Raw genomic sequence first — 18,150 nt, 5'->3', positions numbered from 1 at the left:
TGACACTTACTAGCTGTGTGACCTTGGACAAGTCACTTAAGCCCCATTGCCCTGCCAAAAAAACCAAAAAGAAAAAAAAACATTAGGGTGTAATCCTCTATAGGATCACTATGCTATTGTTATTATTGGTATTATGGTTATCTGTATTTGTATATAATTCCCCTAATAGATTATAAATGGCAGAAGGGTAGGCATTTCCTTTAATCTAAACTTAAGCACTTAATAAATAGATTTGAAAAAAGATAGTAAAAAAAATTTTTCTCTTAGTCCATCATTTTAATCCTTCCCCAGTTGATGTGGAACCTTGACCCAAGCAGCTAAAAAAATATCAGGAGTCACAGATTTCTCTTTTTCCAATCCCTTCCCTTTATAGCATGTGTTCATGAACATGATACCTGCAAAGCATCAGATCAAGGAGTCTCAACCCCAGTTACAATATCTTAACAAAATACATTTTACTTTATTTTAATTTTTCACATTTCTTCATTTGTTGCTATTCTTTAGATGTCAGATTTAATTATCCTAAAACAAGAGTATGAACATCAATAATCAAATGATTATAGAACCTATGAGGATACACATTCGTAAGATCATATGTTTAAAGCTGGAAGGGGCCTTGACAAAGACATCACTACATGAATCTATTTTGACAGAGAAAATCAGAGTATAGTGATAAGACAAGGGAGGAACACCAGGAATATGTTAGCAGTGCTGAAGTTGGAAAAAAGGTAACCGAAGTTCATAAAAAGCAAAAGCATATTTTATATGGGATGCTACATTTATTGACAGAGACACAACATGACAATGAGCTACATGACCAGTAAGGTGGCCAATTGGTGGTAATTTTTTTTTTTTGGCCATAGCAATGATAAAGAAAAAACCAAAATGGCTCTCAGACCAGTTTCCATCTTTTTCTACACTAATGATGACAGTGGTAAGAAACAAGGCAAAGGCTATTCAAAATCACACAATTTTCATACCATTTGACATAAACTCTGAGACCAAATCTTTTTGTTGGTTAGTTCTTTTAAATATGAAAGTCTTATCCAATGCCAAACAATTGAGGATTTTGCTAGAAGGGGTAAAACATACTGATCTTGACATTATTATAAATGAGCAATAAAAAAGGAGGAATTTGCAGCTGAATGAAGGCTAGCTTATAGCTACTCTTTGGAAAAACAAAAACAAACACAAACCCAAAAAAAAGGAGCTGGTGGAGTTTTGCCATATACCCAAAGGCAAAAAGGAATGAATTCATGGGTCATCAAACATTTCAGTGTTAATGATGTGTATTTTCAAAAGATGATCATGGAAATAATTGCTGTTTATGCACTGACACCCATTACTGAACATGAAAAAGAGAAAGTGTAGAAAGAAAACCCTTCATATTAAATCAACTTACAATGTTTTGTTTTGTTTTGTTTGTTTGTTTGTTTTTGTGACCATTGCAAAGGTGTGAAAAGATGAGGAAAGAGACAAATATGTGGAAACTCATGGTTTAGGAAGAAGGAAAAGAAACCAATGACTTGTAGAAGCCTCATGACTTTATATCATGAACACTCTCTAGGGAAAAGAACGGGTAGGCATTGAAGATGGCAAGTGCCCACACTACATTGCCCATATACACCCATATACACAAAGACACAAAATGAAATTGATTATATTTTAACTCACAGGAAAAGACTTATTGCTGATGTGGGAATTATCTATGAATAAATTATCTGGGAGTAGTCAGAGTTAGGTTTAGATTTAGTAAAAAGCAGTAAGAAAATATAATAATGAGAAAATGAAATGCCATATAATTAAAACAACTTAATACTAAATCAATTAAATAAGAATTCATTAAGTATTAATATGTTAAGGAATTCATTTTACTAAGTGCTATGGACATAAAGAAAAAGTGAAATCATCTCCCTCAACAAGCTTACATCCTAATAGGGGTGACAGTATGCAAATATAGAGGAAGACATAAGATGTATACAAAAGCAGATAAAAGATAATCATTGAAGGAGGTCATTAGCAGTTGAAAGGTACAGGGAAAATCCTCTTAAAAAGAAAGTATTTCAGGGGCAACTAGGTGTCACAGTGGATGGAGCACTGGCCCTGGATTCAGGAGGACCTGAGTTCAAATTCAGCCTCAGCCACTTAACACTTAATAGTTGTGTGACCCTGGGGAAGTCACTTAACCCCAATTGCCCCCCCCCACACACACACACACAAAGTATTTCATTTCCTGGAGAAAAGGAAATTCCAAGAGGCAAGTTTTCCCAGAATGGAGAGTGGGAGGAGAAGACAAGAGTGCAAAAGCAAGGAGGTGGGAGATACGGTATTATTGTTGTTGTTGTTATCATTGTTTATTTTTTGTGAGGCAATGAGGGTTAAGTGACTTGCCCAGGGTCACACAGCTATTAAGTGTCAAGTGTTTGAGGCAGAATTTGAACTCAGGTCCTCCTGAATCCAGGGCCAGTGCTTTATCTACTGCACCACCTAGCTGCCCCTGGGGAGATAGAGTTAATATGTCTGACCTTCCAAGCTTTCAGTTTTCTTTTATTTTCTACATTATTCCCCTTCACACACTCTGCAACACAGCCATAGAGTTGGCCTTGTTGTTCCAAATCTACAGTATTTTTTATTCTACCTCCATATCTTTGTAATGGCTGTCTCCCATACCTAGAACGCACTTTCTCCTCACCTTTGCTTTTTGGAATGCCTGGTTTCCTTTAAGAGTTGGCTAACTTTCTACCTAAAGTCTTTGCTGATTTATCCAGCCACTAGTGCCCTGGCTCACCAAACGTGTGTGTGTGTGTGTGTGTGTGTGTGTGTGTTTGTCTGTGTGTGTACATTTTATATTCATTTCATTTATTTTACATTCTTATATAAGAAGATAATACATATAACACAGAATTTTATCATCATAAGGGGTCTTTGAGGGTATCAACTAAGACAGACAGTTCAGTATGATGTTGGGATAATCTCAAAATAAGAATAGAATGGTGATAAAGAGGGATGTGTTGAGAGACAGAGGTTAAGAGAGGGAAAAATAAGAAAATTTATTATCTCACATAAATGGGGTAAGAAAGAGTTTATAGAATAGAGGGGAGAATGGAAAGGGATCACTTAACATTCCAAACTCATTTTCACCTAAACTCATTCAGGAAGTGAGAACACACATACATACACATTTGGATATGGAAATTAATCTTACCCAGGAGAGGAATAAGAAGAAAGAAGATTAAGAGAAAAGAGGAGGAATAAGAAAGAGGCAATGGACAGAAACAAAATAGGTTCTTAATGAAGGGACAGGGTAAAAAAATAGAAGGATAAATTTAAGAGAATAGAATGGAGGGAAATATACAGTTGGTAAACAACTGTGATGAAATGAGAACTCACCCATAAAATGGAAAAGTTGAGCAGAATGGATTTAGAAACCTGAATCCAATAACGTAGTATTAGAAAAATAACGACATTGGCAGCTCAGCAATCTATTGTGTGTCTGTGTCTCTATAGAATAATACACATTTTTTAATATCAAGTTGAACAAACTCGGAAAACAAGGAACTATATCTTATTATCCATCTTTATAATTATTTTATATTTAACTTCTCCAAAAGGGTACCTTTTATGCTCTGATTTTTATTTACAAATACCTGAATTAACAACCATCTTGTCCTCACCTCCCACATCAACCTGTAGTCCATACTTTCATCCAAATCCTGAAGCATTTTCTTCTCTCCAGCAAATGGGCCAAACTTTTCACCCTAAACAGAAATGACATTGAAAAGGCATTAGTATAATCAGTGAGTGAGTCAATGGAGTTGCTGAGCAACTCTGCTTCAGAAAAAAAGAAACAAACAAAAAAAGACGTGGGAGCATTTGCCCTCCATATTTGGAACTCCTGGGAAAATGTTAGGTAAATATAATGCCAATGAAAGACTAAAGCTCTTGCCTTTCTAAATGGTCTAAAATCAAATTGATCTGCTCTTTAAAGGCTAACTGCTGAATAGCAGCCCATAGGAAAAAAAAAAAAAAAGCTTAAATCATTTCAAATTCTGGGAGGGCATTGAAAAAAGGGCATTGCAAAAAGCATTGCCCTATCCATAACCCCCAGGGAAGGGGCCTCAGAATTAAAAAAAAAAACAGTATGATTTTTGGAAATAATTTTATTGATGTATTTTATCTTTATATTGTCTAAATTTCTTCCTGTATCATCACTATTCCACATCCTAGAAAGCCATCAAGGAGCAGTCTTTACTGGTTTGAAAGATAAGGTCACCAGCAATCCCACTTTTAGGTCTTTTGCCCAAAGAAATCATGGAAGGGGGAAAGGGACCCACATGTACAAAAATGTTTATAGCTGCTCTTTACGTGGTAGCAAGGAATTGGAAGTTGAGGGGGTGCCCATCAATTGGGGAATGGCTGGACAAGTTGTGGTATATGAATACAATGGAATACTATTGTGCTGTAAGAAATGATGAGCAGGAAGAGTTCAGAGAAACCTGGAGGGTCTTACGTGAGCTGATGATGAGTGAGATGAGCAGAACCAGAAGAACATTGTACACAGTATCATCAACATTGAGTGTTGACCTACTGTGATGGACTATATTCTTCTCACCAATGCAATGGTACAGAAGAGTTCCAGGGAACTCATGATAGAAGAGGATCTCCAAATCCAAGAAAAAAAAAGAAAGAAAGAACTGTGGAGTATAGATGCTGATTGAACCACATTATTTCTTTTGTTTTGGGTGCTGTTGGTTTTTTTTTTTCTTTCTATTTTGAGGTTTTGCATCACTGCTCTGATTCTTTCTCTTGTAACAGGATTAATGCAGAAATAGGATTAATGTTATTATGTGTATATATATGTGTGTGTGTATATATATATATCTATATGTATATGTATAGAGATATATAGATATAACCTATATCAGATTACCTGCTGTCTAGGGGAGGGGGGAGGGAGGGGTGGGAGGGAGAAAAATCTGAAATTGTAAAGCATGTATAAACAAAAGTTGAGAACTATCTCTACATGTAATGGAAAAAATAAAATACCTCATACATAAAAAAAAAGAAAAAAAAAGAAAGATAAGGTCACTATGCTAAATAAACTTCACCAGGTTTCCATTAAAATAATAAATCCCTCCAGACCCCTAATGAAAAAGAAGGGACATACTATCCTCAAATTAGTATATATGCTTTGGTTAAAAACCAAAGCCAAAAATAAAAAAGCACAAAATCCCTGGCTGGCACCTCAAACAGCCAGTCACAGTGGCAGACTTTGTACTTAATTTGTGTTAAGGGGGCGGTGCCTTATAGCTGAGCAACAGTCAGTCACCTCCAGAAACAACACTGGAAAGGCAGAGGGTGGACCTGAGTCTGCCCTCTAAGCAGCATCCAGCATTTAGAGCCACAAACCAAGCATTCTTCAGCCAGATCTACAAGGAGACCACAGGAAGGTACTCCTTTACTCATCAAAGGAAAGCCTTTACTACAGGATGCCTTTGAGAAAAATGCCACCAATAGCAAGACATCCAAAGAGATTGGGAAGGGAATGGCTGTGATATAGGGAAGCAGCGGCAAACACCGTTGGGATTCCATATGATCCAAATTCAATTCAACTCTAATTTCTCAAGTGCATACTGGTGTAAGGCACTGTGTTAGGAAATAACACTACACAGTTGTGAAAGGAACCAACCCTTACCCTCAAGAAGGGTGCATTCTATAAGAGAAATCATAGGTAAATATTAATTACTATACACACAAAAGCAAATATAATTAGGTAAGTGAAACTTAGCAGAATTTGAAATGATTTAACCTCTTTCTATGGGTCCCTATTCAGAAGTTAACCTTTAAAGAGCAGATCAATTTGATTTTAGCCCATTTAGAAAGGAATGAGCTTGAGCCTTTCATTGGCATTATCTTTACCTAACTCATTTACTTTTTACCTAATTCATTAGGTTTTCATTTGAAATTCATTGAGTTCTAAAGATGGAAGCTACCTCAAATGGTTTAAATTCCCTGTTTTTCAGAGGAGGAACCTGAGGCCTCACCAAAACAAAGGACCTCTTCTTGCAATTAAATTCCATTGAAAACACATGTCTTTAGTAACTGTCATTTGCAAGGCCTCTTGCTCAGCAAATTGAAAGATGGGGTGGGGAGAATTCCCTGCCTTCCAGGTGATTACACTCCACTGGAATTGACATAACAGATACAAACATAATAACAGCCAAGAAATTGAAGAGTGTGATAAGGGTGAAGAGGAAACCTAACAAAAGAATCAGAGGAAGATCTGAGGAAGTAAAGAAGGCTTTTGACTGGGGAGATCAGGAAAGGTACCATGGAACAAGTAGCAAGACACTTACTAGTTTTATGACACTGGACAAGTCACTTAACCTCTGTCTGCCTCAGTTGTAAATTTGGGGAGAAAGGTGAGTTCTGTTTTTGAAATGGAAGGTTTGAGATGCCAAGAAGGTATCCAGGTATAAGTACCCAGTAAACAAGTAAGCGATGTGGAACTACAGTTCAAGAAAGATTAGGGGCTAGACAGCCACATTGGGAAGTTACCTGCATGGAGGTGAAAATTAGACTTATGTGAGCTGATGAGGTCAAAGTATAGAATAGAATGAGAAAAGAAACTACCTTTGGGGGACATACACTGTTAATTGAAGGGAGGAGGACAAGGAGGAAGATTCAACAAAGGTAGCTAGGCAGGTGGTAAGGGGAGGACTATTTGAGAGTAAAATTGAAGAATCCAAGGTAAGGAGAAAAAGTATCCAGGAAGAAGGAGTGATGCATAACAGCAAAGGCTACAGAGAACTCAAAATTAGGGATTTTAGTCTTTCATTTCTTTCATTACTTGTATCCCACGTTCCCTCACACCCCCCCCCAAAGAATTGGGACCTTAGAATCAGCATCAACATTAGCATCAGCATCACCATCACCATTCCATTAACAGCAGGACCATCAGCCTCATCATAGCTAGCATTTATATAGCTAGTCTTTGATCCTTCCAGCAGCCCTGTCAGGCAGATGCTATTAACCTCATTTTTCAGATTAGGAAACTGAGACTAAGACACTGACTTACCTAAGCCACTAAGTCCAACCTCCTCATTTTTGGATAGTGGAACTAAAAACAGGAAACTTTGAGTGACTTGTCCAGAGTCATTCTGGTCATAAGTGTTTAAGGCAGTATTGAAACCAAGGTCTTCTTAATTCCAAGTCCAGTGACACTACTGTCTAGCACACTGTACTGCCTCCCTATGGGGTTATGTCACAAACTCATGAAGTATACAAACAGAATTCATCAAATCTATAAAGAACAAGAGCTGAAGTTGTGGGTACATGGCTAATCTAATAATTATAACATTTAGAGAGCATTTATTTGAAAAGATATATATATGTGTGTGTATGTGTATATGTATGTGTATATTTATATGTGTGTATATATAGATATAGTTTAGATATAGCTATAGATAGATATAGATATAGTCTCACTTGATCCTCTATCATGTGCTATTATTATCCTCATTTTGCAGAGGAAAAAACTGACAGGAGGTTAAATGATTTGTCCAAAGGTATACAGTTAAGTGTGTGAGGCAGGATTTGAAATCAGGTATTCTTGATTCCAAGTTTAACACTCTATAAACTATATTACCTATCTGTCTGAAATGCATTCCCTCCTCATCTGTATCTACAGAAACCTTCCTCCTTCAAAATCTTGAAGTAATATCCTCCTCAAAGCATTTCCTGATCCCCACACCAAACTAACTGTTCTCTCCATCGTCAACTGGCTTGTTCTCCTCTTGCCCCAATGTTGCTCTACTAAAGTACCATACAATTGAGGGTTATTTTTTTAATTCTCACTACTACTACTACTACTACTACCACAACCACCACCACCACGGCTTAATAATAATTAATAATAATAATAACACTGCTACTTAACATTTTTAACATATCCTAATCTCCCCTCTCAGTAGAATGTCATCTCAGTCAAGTCATTGACTATATCATCTTTGTATCTGCAGTACTAAAGGTACAATCTTATTCATAGCAGACATTTAATAAATATTTGTTTAGAAAATGATTTAGTACGGTATTTGGTTTGGGTTGGGTTGTTTTTATGGTCTCTTTTATGACTATGGATAGATTTGGGTAATGATGGTTGTTCTGCAGACTATGTACTCATGGGCAGGAGAGATACAGCTGGTATTCACAGGAAACTTCATCATCAAAGGCTTCATTATTCTTCTGGATTCTTAAAGCTATAAAATATTGGTTTGGGGAAAAGGGATCAAAGAACTTAGGCTTGTTTTCACCTGCTATAAATAAACTTTCTAGGCAGCTTTTTTTTGGATCCCAGTGTTTCCATCTCTCCTTCCCCAAGCCTTTAAACACTGTCTCATTGATGGATTCTGTTTTGTTGGGGGAGGGGTTTCCAAAGTCCTGGTACAAGCAGAAACTGACTTTTTAAAAAAACATATTTTATTTTTCTCAGTCAGTGGTGTCATGTTGAAATGTACATATGGGATTTCCTTTCCTTTCCTTTCTCTCTCAAACTAATTCCTCAATTTGTAATTCCCCATTTCACTGTGACCTCCAGTCACTACATCCCTCCTTGTTCTCCCAGTCAATGACCCCATCCATGGCCTCACCTTCCTCTATTTTAAAGTAAACTATATAGTTGGGCACTTCTGTTGGATGCAGCCTTCAACCCTGGAATTCCTTGTGTCCTTAAATCCAATCTACCCAGAATGTAATAAACAAGTGGGTTACAACCTGCCAATGTTCAGTCTTGAGCTAATTCCATCATTTTCCTTCACCACTTTTACTCTGGGGCTGTTCAATCCTATTAGATGGAATCACCCCCACTGTTCCAAAAGTATCACTACAAATTCATACATTACCCCACCTAGGACCTCACTGCTGCACAGTAATCATGTTATTCTTTCCTGATTGAATTCCTATTATGTTTCCTCCAGTAATTTTTTCCAAACCTCCTCAATGAACAAACCCCCTTTTGCCATACTCCCAAGGTCCCTCTCCCTCAGCAGTAGAACTTGTCTCCTAATCAATCCAGTCAGACCATCAATAGTATTTAATATTTACCGTGTGCAAGAAACAGTTCTAAGCCCCAGAGAAACAAAGAAAGGAAAATGGCTCTTGTCCTCAAGGAGCTCACATTCTAATGGGGGCAAAAGTATACAAAAAAATCATCCACAGAAGATCTATACATTGGAAATGGAAAATAATCTCAGAGAAAAGGCCTTGGGGAACAAAAACTATCATCTATCCTCAGCTTGCTCTTCTCCCTACTCCAAACGTCTCTACACGTCTACCTATCCTCCACTTCAGTTCCACTCTCTGAGTGGCCCTTTTCTTGGCAAAAGCCAATCCTCAGTCATATTCATTCCACTCCATCTCCTTTTGTCACTTCGATCCATCCATATCAGTCTTATCTTCAATCTCCTTCTCTCCTTCCCTGACACTTACAAATATGCCCAAGTGCCCATCTAATATTTTTAAATCCTTTCTCTTCAAGATAACACCTTTATTCTTCTGCTCTTTGACCACAGTCTTCTGCTTCCTCACCACTAAATATTTCTCAACCCTTTACCATCTGCCTTCTGACCATGACCCTCCAATGAATTTGTTTTGTTTTTTCAAAGTCTCTGTCCTTTTCTGTCTCTCTGTCTCTGTGTGTCTCTCTCTTTTTCTCTCTCCCCATTCTAGGATAGTTCTCCCCTCCTTATGCAACATTTCTTACCCATCAGCACCCCACTTGGGGCCTCACCATATTGGTACAAGATTTAGTGAGAATACACTATCCGCTTTACCTCTGCTGTTCAGAACTCCCTCAGCATTCTGGTAAGAGGATATAGGTGATTTAGACATAAGAGGTGATACCATAGGTAAATTAGGAGAGAAAGGAATAGTGTACCTATCAGATCTTTGGAAAGGAGAACAGTTTTTGACCAAACAAGAGAGAGTATATTATAAAATGCAAAATGGATGATTTTGATTATATTAAAAAAATTTTGTACAAACAGAAGCAATGCATCCAAAATTGGAAGGGAGGCAGAAAACTGGGAAACAATTTTTGAGGCCAGTGCTTCTGATAAAGGTCTCATCTCTAAAATATATAGGGAATTAAATCAAATTTATAAGAATCCAAGTCATTCCCCAATTGAGAAATGGTCAAAGGATATGAACAGGCAGTTTTCTGATGAAGAAACCAAAGCTATCTATTCCCATATGAAAAAATGCTCTAAATCTCTAATGATTAGAGAGATGCAAATTAAAACAACTCTGAGGTACCACCTGACACCTATCAGATTGGCTAAAATGACAAAAAAGGAAGATAATAAATGTTGGAGAGGCTGTGGGAAAATTGGAACACTAATGCATTGTTGGTGGAGCTGTGAGCTGATCCAACCATTATGGAGAGCAATTTGGAATTATGCCCAAAGGGCAATAAAGCTGTGCATACCCTTTGACCAGCAATTCCACTTTTAGGTCTTTTGCCCAAAGAAATCATGGAAGGGGGAAAGGGACCCACATGTACAAAAATATTTATAGCTGCTCTTTACGTGGTAGCAAGGAATTGGAAGTTGAGGGGGTGCCCATCAATTGGGGAATGGCTGGACAAGTTGTGGTATATGAATACAATGGAATACTATTGTGCTGTAAGAAATGATGAGCAGGAAGAGTTCAGAGAAACCTGGAGGGTCTTACGTGAGCTGATGATGAGTGAGATGAGCAGAACCAGAAGAACATTGTACACAGTATCATCAACATTGAGTGTTGACCTACTGTGATGGACTATATTCTTCTCACCAATGCAATGGTACAGAAGAGTTCCAGGGAACTCATGATAGAAGAGGATCTCCAAATCCAAGAAAAAAAAAGAAAGAAAGAAAGAACTGTGGAGTATAGATACTGATTGAACCATATTATTTCTTTTGTCTTGGGTGCTGTTGGTTTTTTTTTCTATTTTGAGATTTTGCATCACTGCTCTGATTTTTTCTCTTATAACAGGATTAATGCAGAAATAGGATTAATGTTATTATGTGTATATATATGTGTGTGTATATATCTATATCTATATGTATATGTATAGAGATATATAGATATAACCTATATCAGATTACCTGCTCTAGGGGAGGCGGGAGGGAGGGGAGGGAGGGAGAAAAATCTGAAATTGTAAAGCTTGTATAAACAAAAGTTGAGAACTATCTTTACATGTAACGGAAAAAATAAAATACCTAATACATTAAAAAAAAAAAAAAGAGGATATAGGGCTGTATTACCATGCCCATCCCAAGATTTTTTAAGTGTTAGATCTAATGCCCAATTCTCAGGCATCCTTCTCCTTGACATTTCTACAACCTTTACTTCTGTTGATTACACTCTAGATACTCTCTGTCTTCCTTCAGAGACTTTGATATTGCTCTCTCCTGGTACCCCGCCTTTCTATCTGGCTGTTCCTTCTGTCTCCTTTGTTGGTACATGATCTATAATCCAGTGCCTTAGACTCCATCTCAGGCCGCTTTCTCTTTGATCTCTCACCCTCTCCCTTAGTGGCCTTTCATGAGGTAAAGTGGCATCTTTCAACATTTGGCTGCCAAGTACAGATTTCATTCCTACTCCTTCTACCAACCTGCCTCTTTCATCCAGCAGGTACACACGGTCTACTGCTGCCCAGGCCACTCAATTCAAGGAACATGTAAAATTATTGAATAAGGTTAGGGTTGGGCCCATATGGTTAGCATCCTTCTAGAAGAGTATGTTTTCTTGGAAGTATGATCAGAATATCAAGTTCAACATGTTCAAAACAAAATTATTTTCCACTGTAAATGAATTAATTTTAAATTACATATTAAAATCTTACTTTATGCCAAATGCTGCATTTTACATTAGGTACAGAAATATGAAAACTTAAGATAGCCCTTGCTATTTAGGAGCTCACACCCAAATTTGGGAAGATAACATATAAAAGAAATTTTAACTGCATAGCAATTAAGTCCTAAGGGTGCAGAGGAAGGTCCCAAAATTCCTTAGGTTTCATTGCTAAAGCGCATAACAGTGCAATGGGTATGGGGACCATCAGAAAGGACAGTTAGTAAGGCACTGAGGAACTTAGAAAGCAGTTGCAGGACAAATGGTAAGACCCAGGGGTTTCCTCCATCTAATCAAAAGGAACAATGTTGATAAGTCACATCTCATCTAAGCAATTAGTAGCCTGGATGGTTCCTAGGTCTCCCAAGGTGCTGGGAGAAATTAAATAGGGAGAGATATAGGAGGAAACTGGTCTGGCTGTGAGCTGGGACAACAGAAGTCTCTTCTCCTTTCTCCCACAGCTGTGGTTGCTACTAGATTGCAAAGTTCCTTTGGCGATTTTCTGCATTTCTAGCATGCATTCCCTTCTATCAGCTCACACAGCCCCCACTCTAGTTCAAACCCTCATCACCTCTCTCTGGACAGGCAGTAGCTTCCTTCCTAATTGTCTCCCTGCCTCATCTCTCACCAGTGCAATCCATCCTCCACCTAGCCTAAAGCTGACTTTCCTAAAGCACAAGGCTGACAATTTCCCTCCTCTACTAAGCAAAAATCCAATGACTCCCTATTGCCTCTAGTATGAAATAATCTCTCTTTGGCATTTGAAGTTCTTTATAACAAGCCCTGACATTTCTAGCCTTCTTTTCCATTTTTCTCTTTTTTTTCTTTTTTCTTTTTTTAGTGAGGCAATTGGGGGGGGGGGGTTAAGTGATTTGCCCAGGGTCACACAGCTACTAAGTGTTAAGTGTCTGAGATCAAATTTGAACTCAGGTCCTCCCCAATCCAGGGCCAGTGCTCTATCCAATGAGCCAACTAGCTGCCGCCCTCTTTTCCATTTTTCTCAACCATAGTCTATGGTCCAAACATACTTGCCTTCTTGCTGATGCTCAAATATGTTATCCCATTCTCACTTTGTGCCTTTGCACCAGCTGACCCACATACATGGAATGCTCTTTCCTTCCTCCCCTCCACTTTCTAGAATACCTGGTTCCTTTCAAGCTCCAGATCCAGCTCAAGCTCAAGCTCCCCCCTCTACATATGCTTAGTCCCTTCCTTTTCTAAGCTACCTTGTATTTTATTGATATAAATTTTGTATGTCACTAAACATGTGCATACACAATGAAAATTCTGTGAGGTCAGGAATTGTTTTGTTATTGTCTTTGTATCTAGAGGACAAGGCCATAGTAGCAGCTTGAAAAATGCTTAATTGATTTAGTGTAGAAGCTATTTTTTATCTGAATTCTGTATCTCCCTGAAGATCTGAGCTGGAACTCTAGATACAGGAGGTATATAAAAACAGCAGATGGATGGCTGGATAGATGGATGGATGGATGGATGGATGGATGGATGGATGGATGGATGGATGGATGGATGGATGGATGGATGGATGAATGGATGGATAGATAGATGGAAGAATGAAGGAAGGAAGGAAGGAAGGAAGGAAGGAAGGAAGGAAGGAAGGAAGGAAGGAAGGAAGGAAGGAAGGAAGGAAGGAAGGAAGGAAGGAAGGAAGGAAGGAAGGAAGGAAGGAAGGAAGGAAGGAAGGAATCCTAGGTAAGAAAGTATGGCTGTGGTTAGAAGTGAAAAGGGGAAGAGATAGTAATAAAAAGCCCCAGGAAACCCTTGTCCAGGGGGCCACCTGAATTCCCCTGCTCTTAAGTCAGCCTTCTCTCACACAGAAAGAAGTTTAAAGGTCGTGTGGATAGATCCTGCTTCTTGACAGACTCATTCTTTGTGTCAAGAACTGGAACTGGGGTTAATATCTGTGAATTACTAGAATAAGGCTTTATAATTCATGAAGCACCACTATAACCTTATCTTCTGAATGTTGGCAATGAACATGATGATGATGGTGGTGGTGTTGACAATTGCATCATGGATTTTGACCTGAAAGATATCTTGGAGGTTACTACATCCAACTCTGGTTTTCAATCACATTTCTTGTCATTCATCAATAAATGTTTATTATGTATCTATGGGACAGGAAGTTTTCTGGGAAATGGAGGTAATAATACAAAAATGATACATCCATGTCCTCATGAATTCTATTAGAAGAACTCCAAGTTCACAAATAAGTAAAGAGCAGTCATATAAAAATAAATATACATTGAGTAGAGGGTAGGGCACTTAACCACTAAAGGAATCTGGAAAGATGTCTTCAAGGAATTGGGATTTGAGCTGAATATTGAAAAGAACTAGATTTTCCAAAAGATGGAGATGAGGACAGAGGATATTCCAGACATAAAGCACAGCTAGTACAAAGGTATGGAAGTGGGAGATATAGTACTTTGTAAACAAGTAGACTTATTTGGCTGGCACAGAGAGTACATAAGGATCAGAAGTAATATAAAATAAGCCCAGAAAGATGGGCAAGGGGCAGATTGAGGTGGGTTTTAAATGTTAACTGGGTGAATTTATGCATTATCTCACTTGATTCTCACAACAAATTTGTAAGATAGGGGCCATAGGGGGTGGCTAGGTGGCACAGTGGATAAAGAACTGGCCCTGGATTCAGGAGTATCTGAGTTCAAATCCGGCCTCAGACACTTGACACTTACTAGCTGTGTGACCCTGGGCAAGTCACTTAACCCCCATTGCCCCACAAAAAAAAAAAGATAGGGGCCATAATTATTCCCATTTTGTAGATGAAGAAACTAAGACTAGCCAGTGTTTCTGATAAAGACCTCATACCTAAAATATAGGGAGAACCGAATCAAATATGTATTAATACAAGTCATTCCCCAATTGAGAAATGGTCAAAGGATATAAACAGGCAGCTTTCAGATGAAATGAAAAGTATCTATAGCCATATGAAAAAATGTTATCAAATACCACCAATTAGAGAAATGCAAATTAAAACTACTTTGAGGTACCACCTCACACCTATCCAATTGGCTAATATGACAAAAAAAGGAATATTATAAATGTTAGAAAAGATGTGGGAAAATTGGAACACTAATGCACTGTTGTGGAGTTGTGAACTGATCCAACCTTTCTGGAGAGCAATTTGGAACCATGCCCAAAAGGCATTCCCTTTGACTCAGCAACACTACTATTAGGTCCATATCCCCAAGAGATCATAAAAAGGGGGGAAAAAGACCCACATATACAAAAATATTTATAGCTGCTCTTTTTGTGGTGGCAAATAATTAGAAATTCAGGGGATGCCCATCAATTAGGGAATGGCTAAACAAGTTGTAGTATATGAATGTCATGGAATACTATTGTGTTGTAAGAAACAAGAAGCAGACAGATTTCAGAAAAACCTAGACTTACATGAATTGATGCTGAGTTAAATGAGCAGAACTGAGAGAACATTGTATACAGTACCAACAACATTGTGCAACAATCAACTGTGATCAATTTAGCTCTTCTCAGCAATAAAATCTAAGACAATGCCAAAAGACTCATGATGGAAAATATTCTCCACATCCAGAAAAAGAACTATGGAGTCTGAATTATTTTCACTTTTGTTGTTGCTTTTCTGTTGTTGTTTCTTCTTTCTTGTGTTTTTCCCCCTCTGTTCATAGTCTTCTCTTACAACATGACTAATGTGGAAATATGTTTACCATGATTGTAATATATAACCTATATCAGATCGATTACTGGCTTTGGTAGGGGGAGGGAAGAGAAGGTGGAAGAAAAACTTGGAACTCAAAATCTTACAAAAGTGAATGTTGAAAACTATCTTTACATGCAATTGGGGGGGGGGGGGAATGGTCTGGGGGAAAAAAAAGAACCTGAGGCTGAGACAGATTAAGTTAGCATCTGAAATGGAATTCAAACCCATGTCTTCCTTAAAAGAAAAGAGACAAATCAGCCAGGCTGAAGCAGCAGGCACCCTAATGGGGACATAGGATGAACAATATGGGTTAAACCACAGGGTCACAAAGGCAGTATGTGGAGATTTGAACACAGGACCTCTGACAATAAATCTATTTCCCCTTCTTATCACTTTCCCTTTACAATAAGGCTGCTCAGAATCTCTAGTCTCCATCAAAGTCCATTTCACCTTAAGAATTCACCTTCCCTGATGTAACTTGATACTGTCTCTCTCCCTCTCCTCCAGTCCTTGTATCTTTTATTTATTTCATATCTACTGATATATGTGTGGTGTTCCCCCGTGAAGCCACCAGTGGACAGAGAGCATAGCATTTTTTATCTTAGCCAGTTTGTTAAGGATAGGTGTTATGCCTGTTATTTAACCAGTTTAGGGAAACCAGGTGAGGAAACTCCTACCACTTCAGTTTAGCAACTTTTCAATTTAGAATCTCAGAGAGTTGCTAAAGCACAGAGTGGCCAGGAGCGTGACTTGAATCCAGGTCCACTTTACTTCCAGGCGGGCTCTTTAGTCAGTTACTACACCACACAAACAGATAGACATACTTGCTCATTGATTTCCTCCTGAGCATCAGATTCCTTCTTTAACCAGAAGTCTTTGCTCCAAAGACTTGGAGAGTAAAGAAAGTTAAAGGCTCTGGTGCCCCAAGCTAGGACGAAGTTTGTTCCCTGGAAACGTACAGAAGCAGCTGGACCTGAGAGACAAGAGGGCGCGGCAGCCCCCTCCTACGTGGCACTACAGGGCTGGCACAGAGGTCGGGCCTAAGACTGGGGCGGCATCTCGCAGGAGCCCCCCAGGCCAGCTGGCCTGCGCGGGCTCGCGTACTCAGTCTCCTCCTCCGGGGGCAGGCTCCCATTCCTGGGAGTGGGCAGCGGAGGCAGAACGAAGGGAGGGGAGGGAGAGAGGAAAGGAAGGAGGAAGGAAAGGAAGCAGGCAGTCAGGCAGGGGTCGGTCACCCACCTTTCGCACTCTTCGGGCTGTGTAAAGGCCCATCCCGTCCTGAACTTGGGAAGACTTGAGCGCAAACCTGTCGGGCACATACATACCCAACATGTTCCAGAGGGGGAGAGCCCGTGAGCTGAGCGATTCAGCTGAGCCTAGACCGGCCTGGGCCCCCCCGCTGCTACCACGGTCACGGCCACGGCCAAGGCCAAGGGGCCGGGGGGGGGGGGGGAGGGCTTGGGACTGGGACCCGGAGAGCAGCGGGTGAGGATCACAGCTGCCCACACAACCGCCGCTGCTCCAAGCCCCGGCCCTGCTCTACCTCGGATTCTGGATCGGGACAAGGGCCCCCAGTCCCGGCTGCAGCTGCGGCTTAGCCAGAAGGAGGCCCCGGCTCCGGCGGCCCTGAGGATACTGGGCTCTGATTGGCCCAAAGTTAGCAGCCTAGACCCACTTGGCTGTGGAGTCCGGGAGGGTGGGGGCAGGGCCGGGGCGGGCAGAGTAAGTCCTTCATCCCGAGAATACGATGCGCTCCTTCTAAACCGCGAATCAACTGTGTGCTGGCGTATCTGTCTGTCTGTCTGAATTACTAATCTGTCAGAATTTTAGCCATCTGAGCTCTCAACTTGGGGTGTGCAGATTCCCAGGGAGTGCTAAAAGCCAAGGAAATTTGGTAACTATTCTTTTATCCTATTGATATCAATCTAGTTTATTTCTATCCTATGCATGTAAAGCTCTAAAACTGATACCCTTACATATTGAATAGTGACTCCAGGAATGTTTTCTGAAAACCCATAGCCATGGGATAGTAAATGGTTAGGATCTCCTCATCTACTTGATCCAGAATCTGAACAACATACCCTTCCTTCTATGACATGCTCTGCTGGAGGCCTTCCGGGGCCCAGAAACTACTACATCCCCCAGGGAATCAGTCTCCCCTTGTGACAGCTCTAATTGTTAGGAATGTTGCCCTACATCCAGCAGAAATCTTACTGATGTGCAAAGTCCCCCCGCAGCGACTAATTCTGCGTTCTGGGATCAAGAAGAGCAATCCCATCTCTCATTCAAGGGTCAGACCTTCAAAACTTTGAAAAGACTGCCAGGGGCAGCTAGGTGGTGAAGTGGATAAAGCACTGGCCCTGGATTCAGGAGTACCTGAGTTCAAATCCGGCCTCGGACACTTAACACTTACCAGCTGTGTGACCCTGGGCAAGTCCCTTAACCCCAATTGCCTCACCAAAAAAAAAAAAGAAAGAAAAGGCTGCCAGGTTTACTTTTTTTCCTAAGTCTCTTCTTCAAGCTAAGTATCCCAGCTG

General features: G+C 39.7%; 1 protein-coding gene across 2 annotated transcripts in view; it reads right to left on the bottom strand.

The window, feature by feature from the left end:
• Positions 1-16,945, bottom strand: part of PRDM5 (PR/SET domain 5) — a 185,540-nt gene extending 168,595 nt beyond the window's left edge. For both annotated transcript variants that reach the window (XM_043973326.1, XM_043973328.1), the window contains exons 1-2: positions 16,853-16,945; positions 3,675-3,758 (exon numbers count right to left, since the gene is read on the bottom strand). In XM_043973326.1, coding sequence (XP_043829261.1) covers positions 3,675-3,758; positions 16,853-16,945 — 177 coding nt within the window. The remainder of the gene's footprint in view (positions 1-3,674; positions 3,759-16,852) is intronic.
• Between the last annotated feature and the right edge of the window lie 1,205 nt (positions 16,946-18,150).

This window comes from Dromiciops gliroides, chromosome 6, assembly GCF_019393635.1.
Source record: "Dromiciops gliroides isolate mDroGli1 chromosome 6, mDroGli1.pri, whole genome shotgun sequence".
NCBI classification, from domain to species: Eukaryota; Metazoa; Chordata; class Mammalia; order Microbiotheria; family Microbiotheriidae; genus Dromiciops; species Dromiciops gliroides.
Note: the sequence above shows the minus strand (reverse complement) of the source record. Positions and strands in the feature narration are given on the sequence as shown.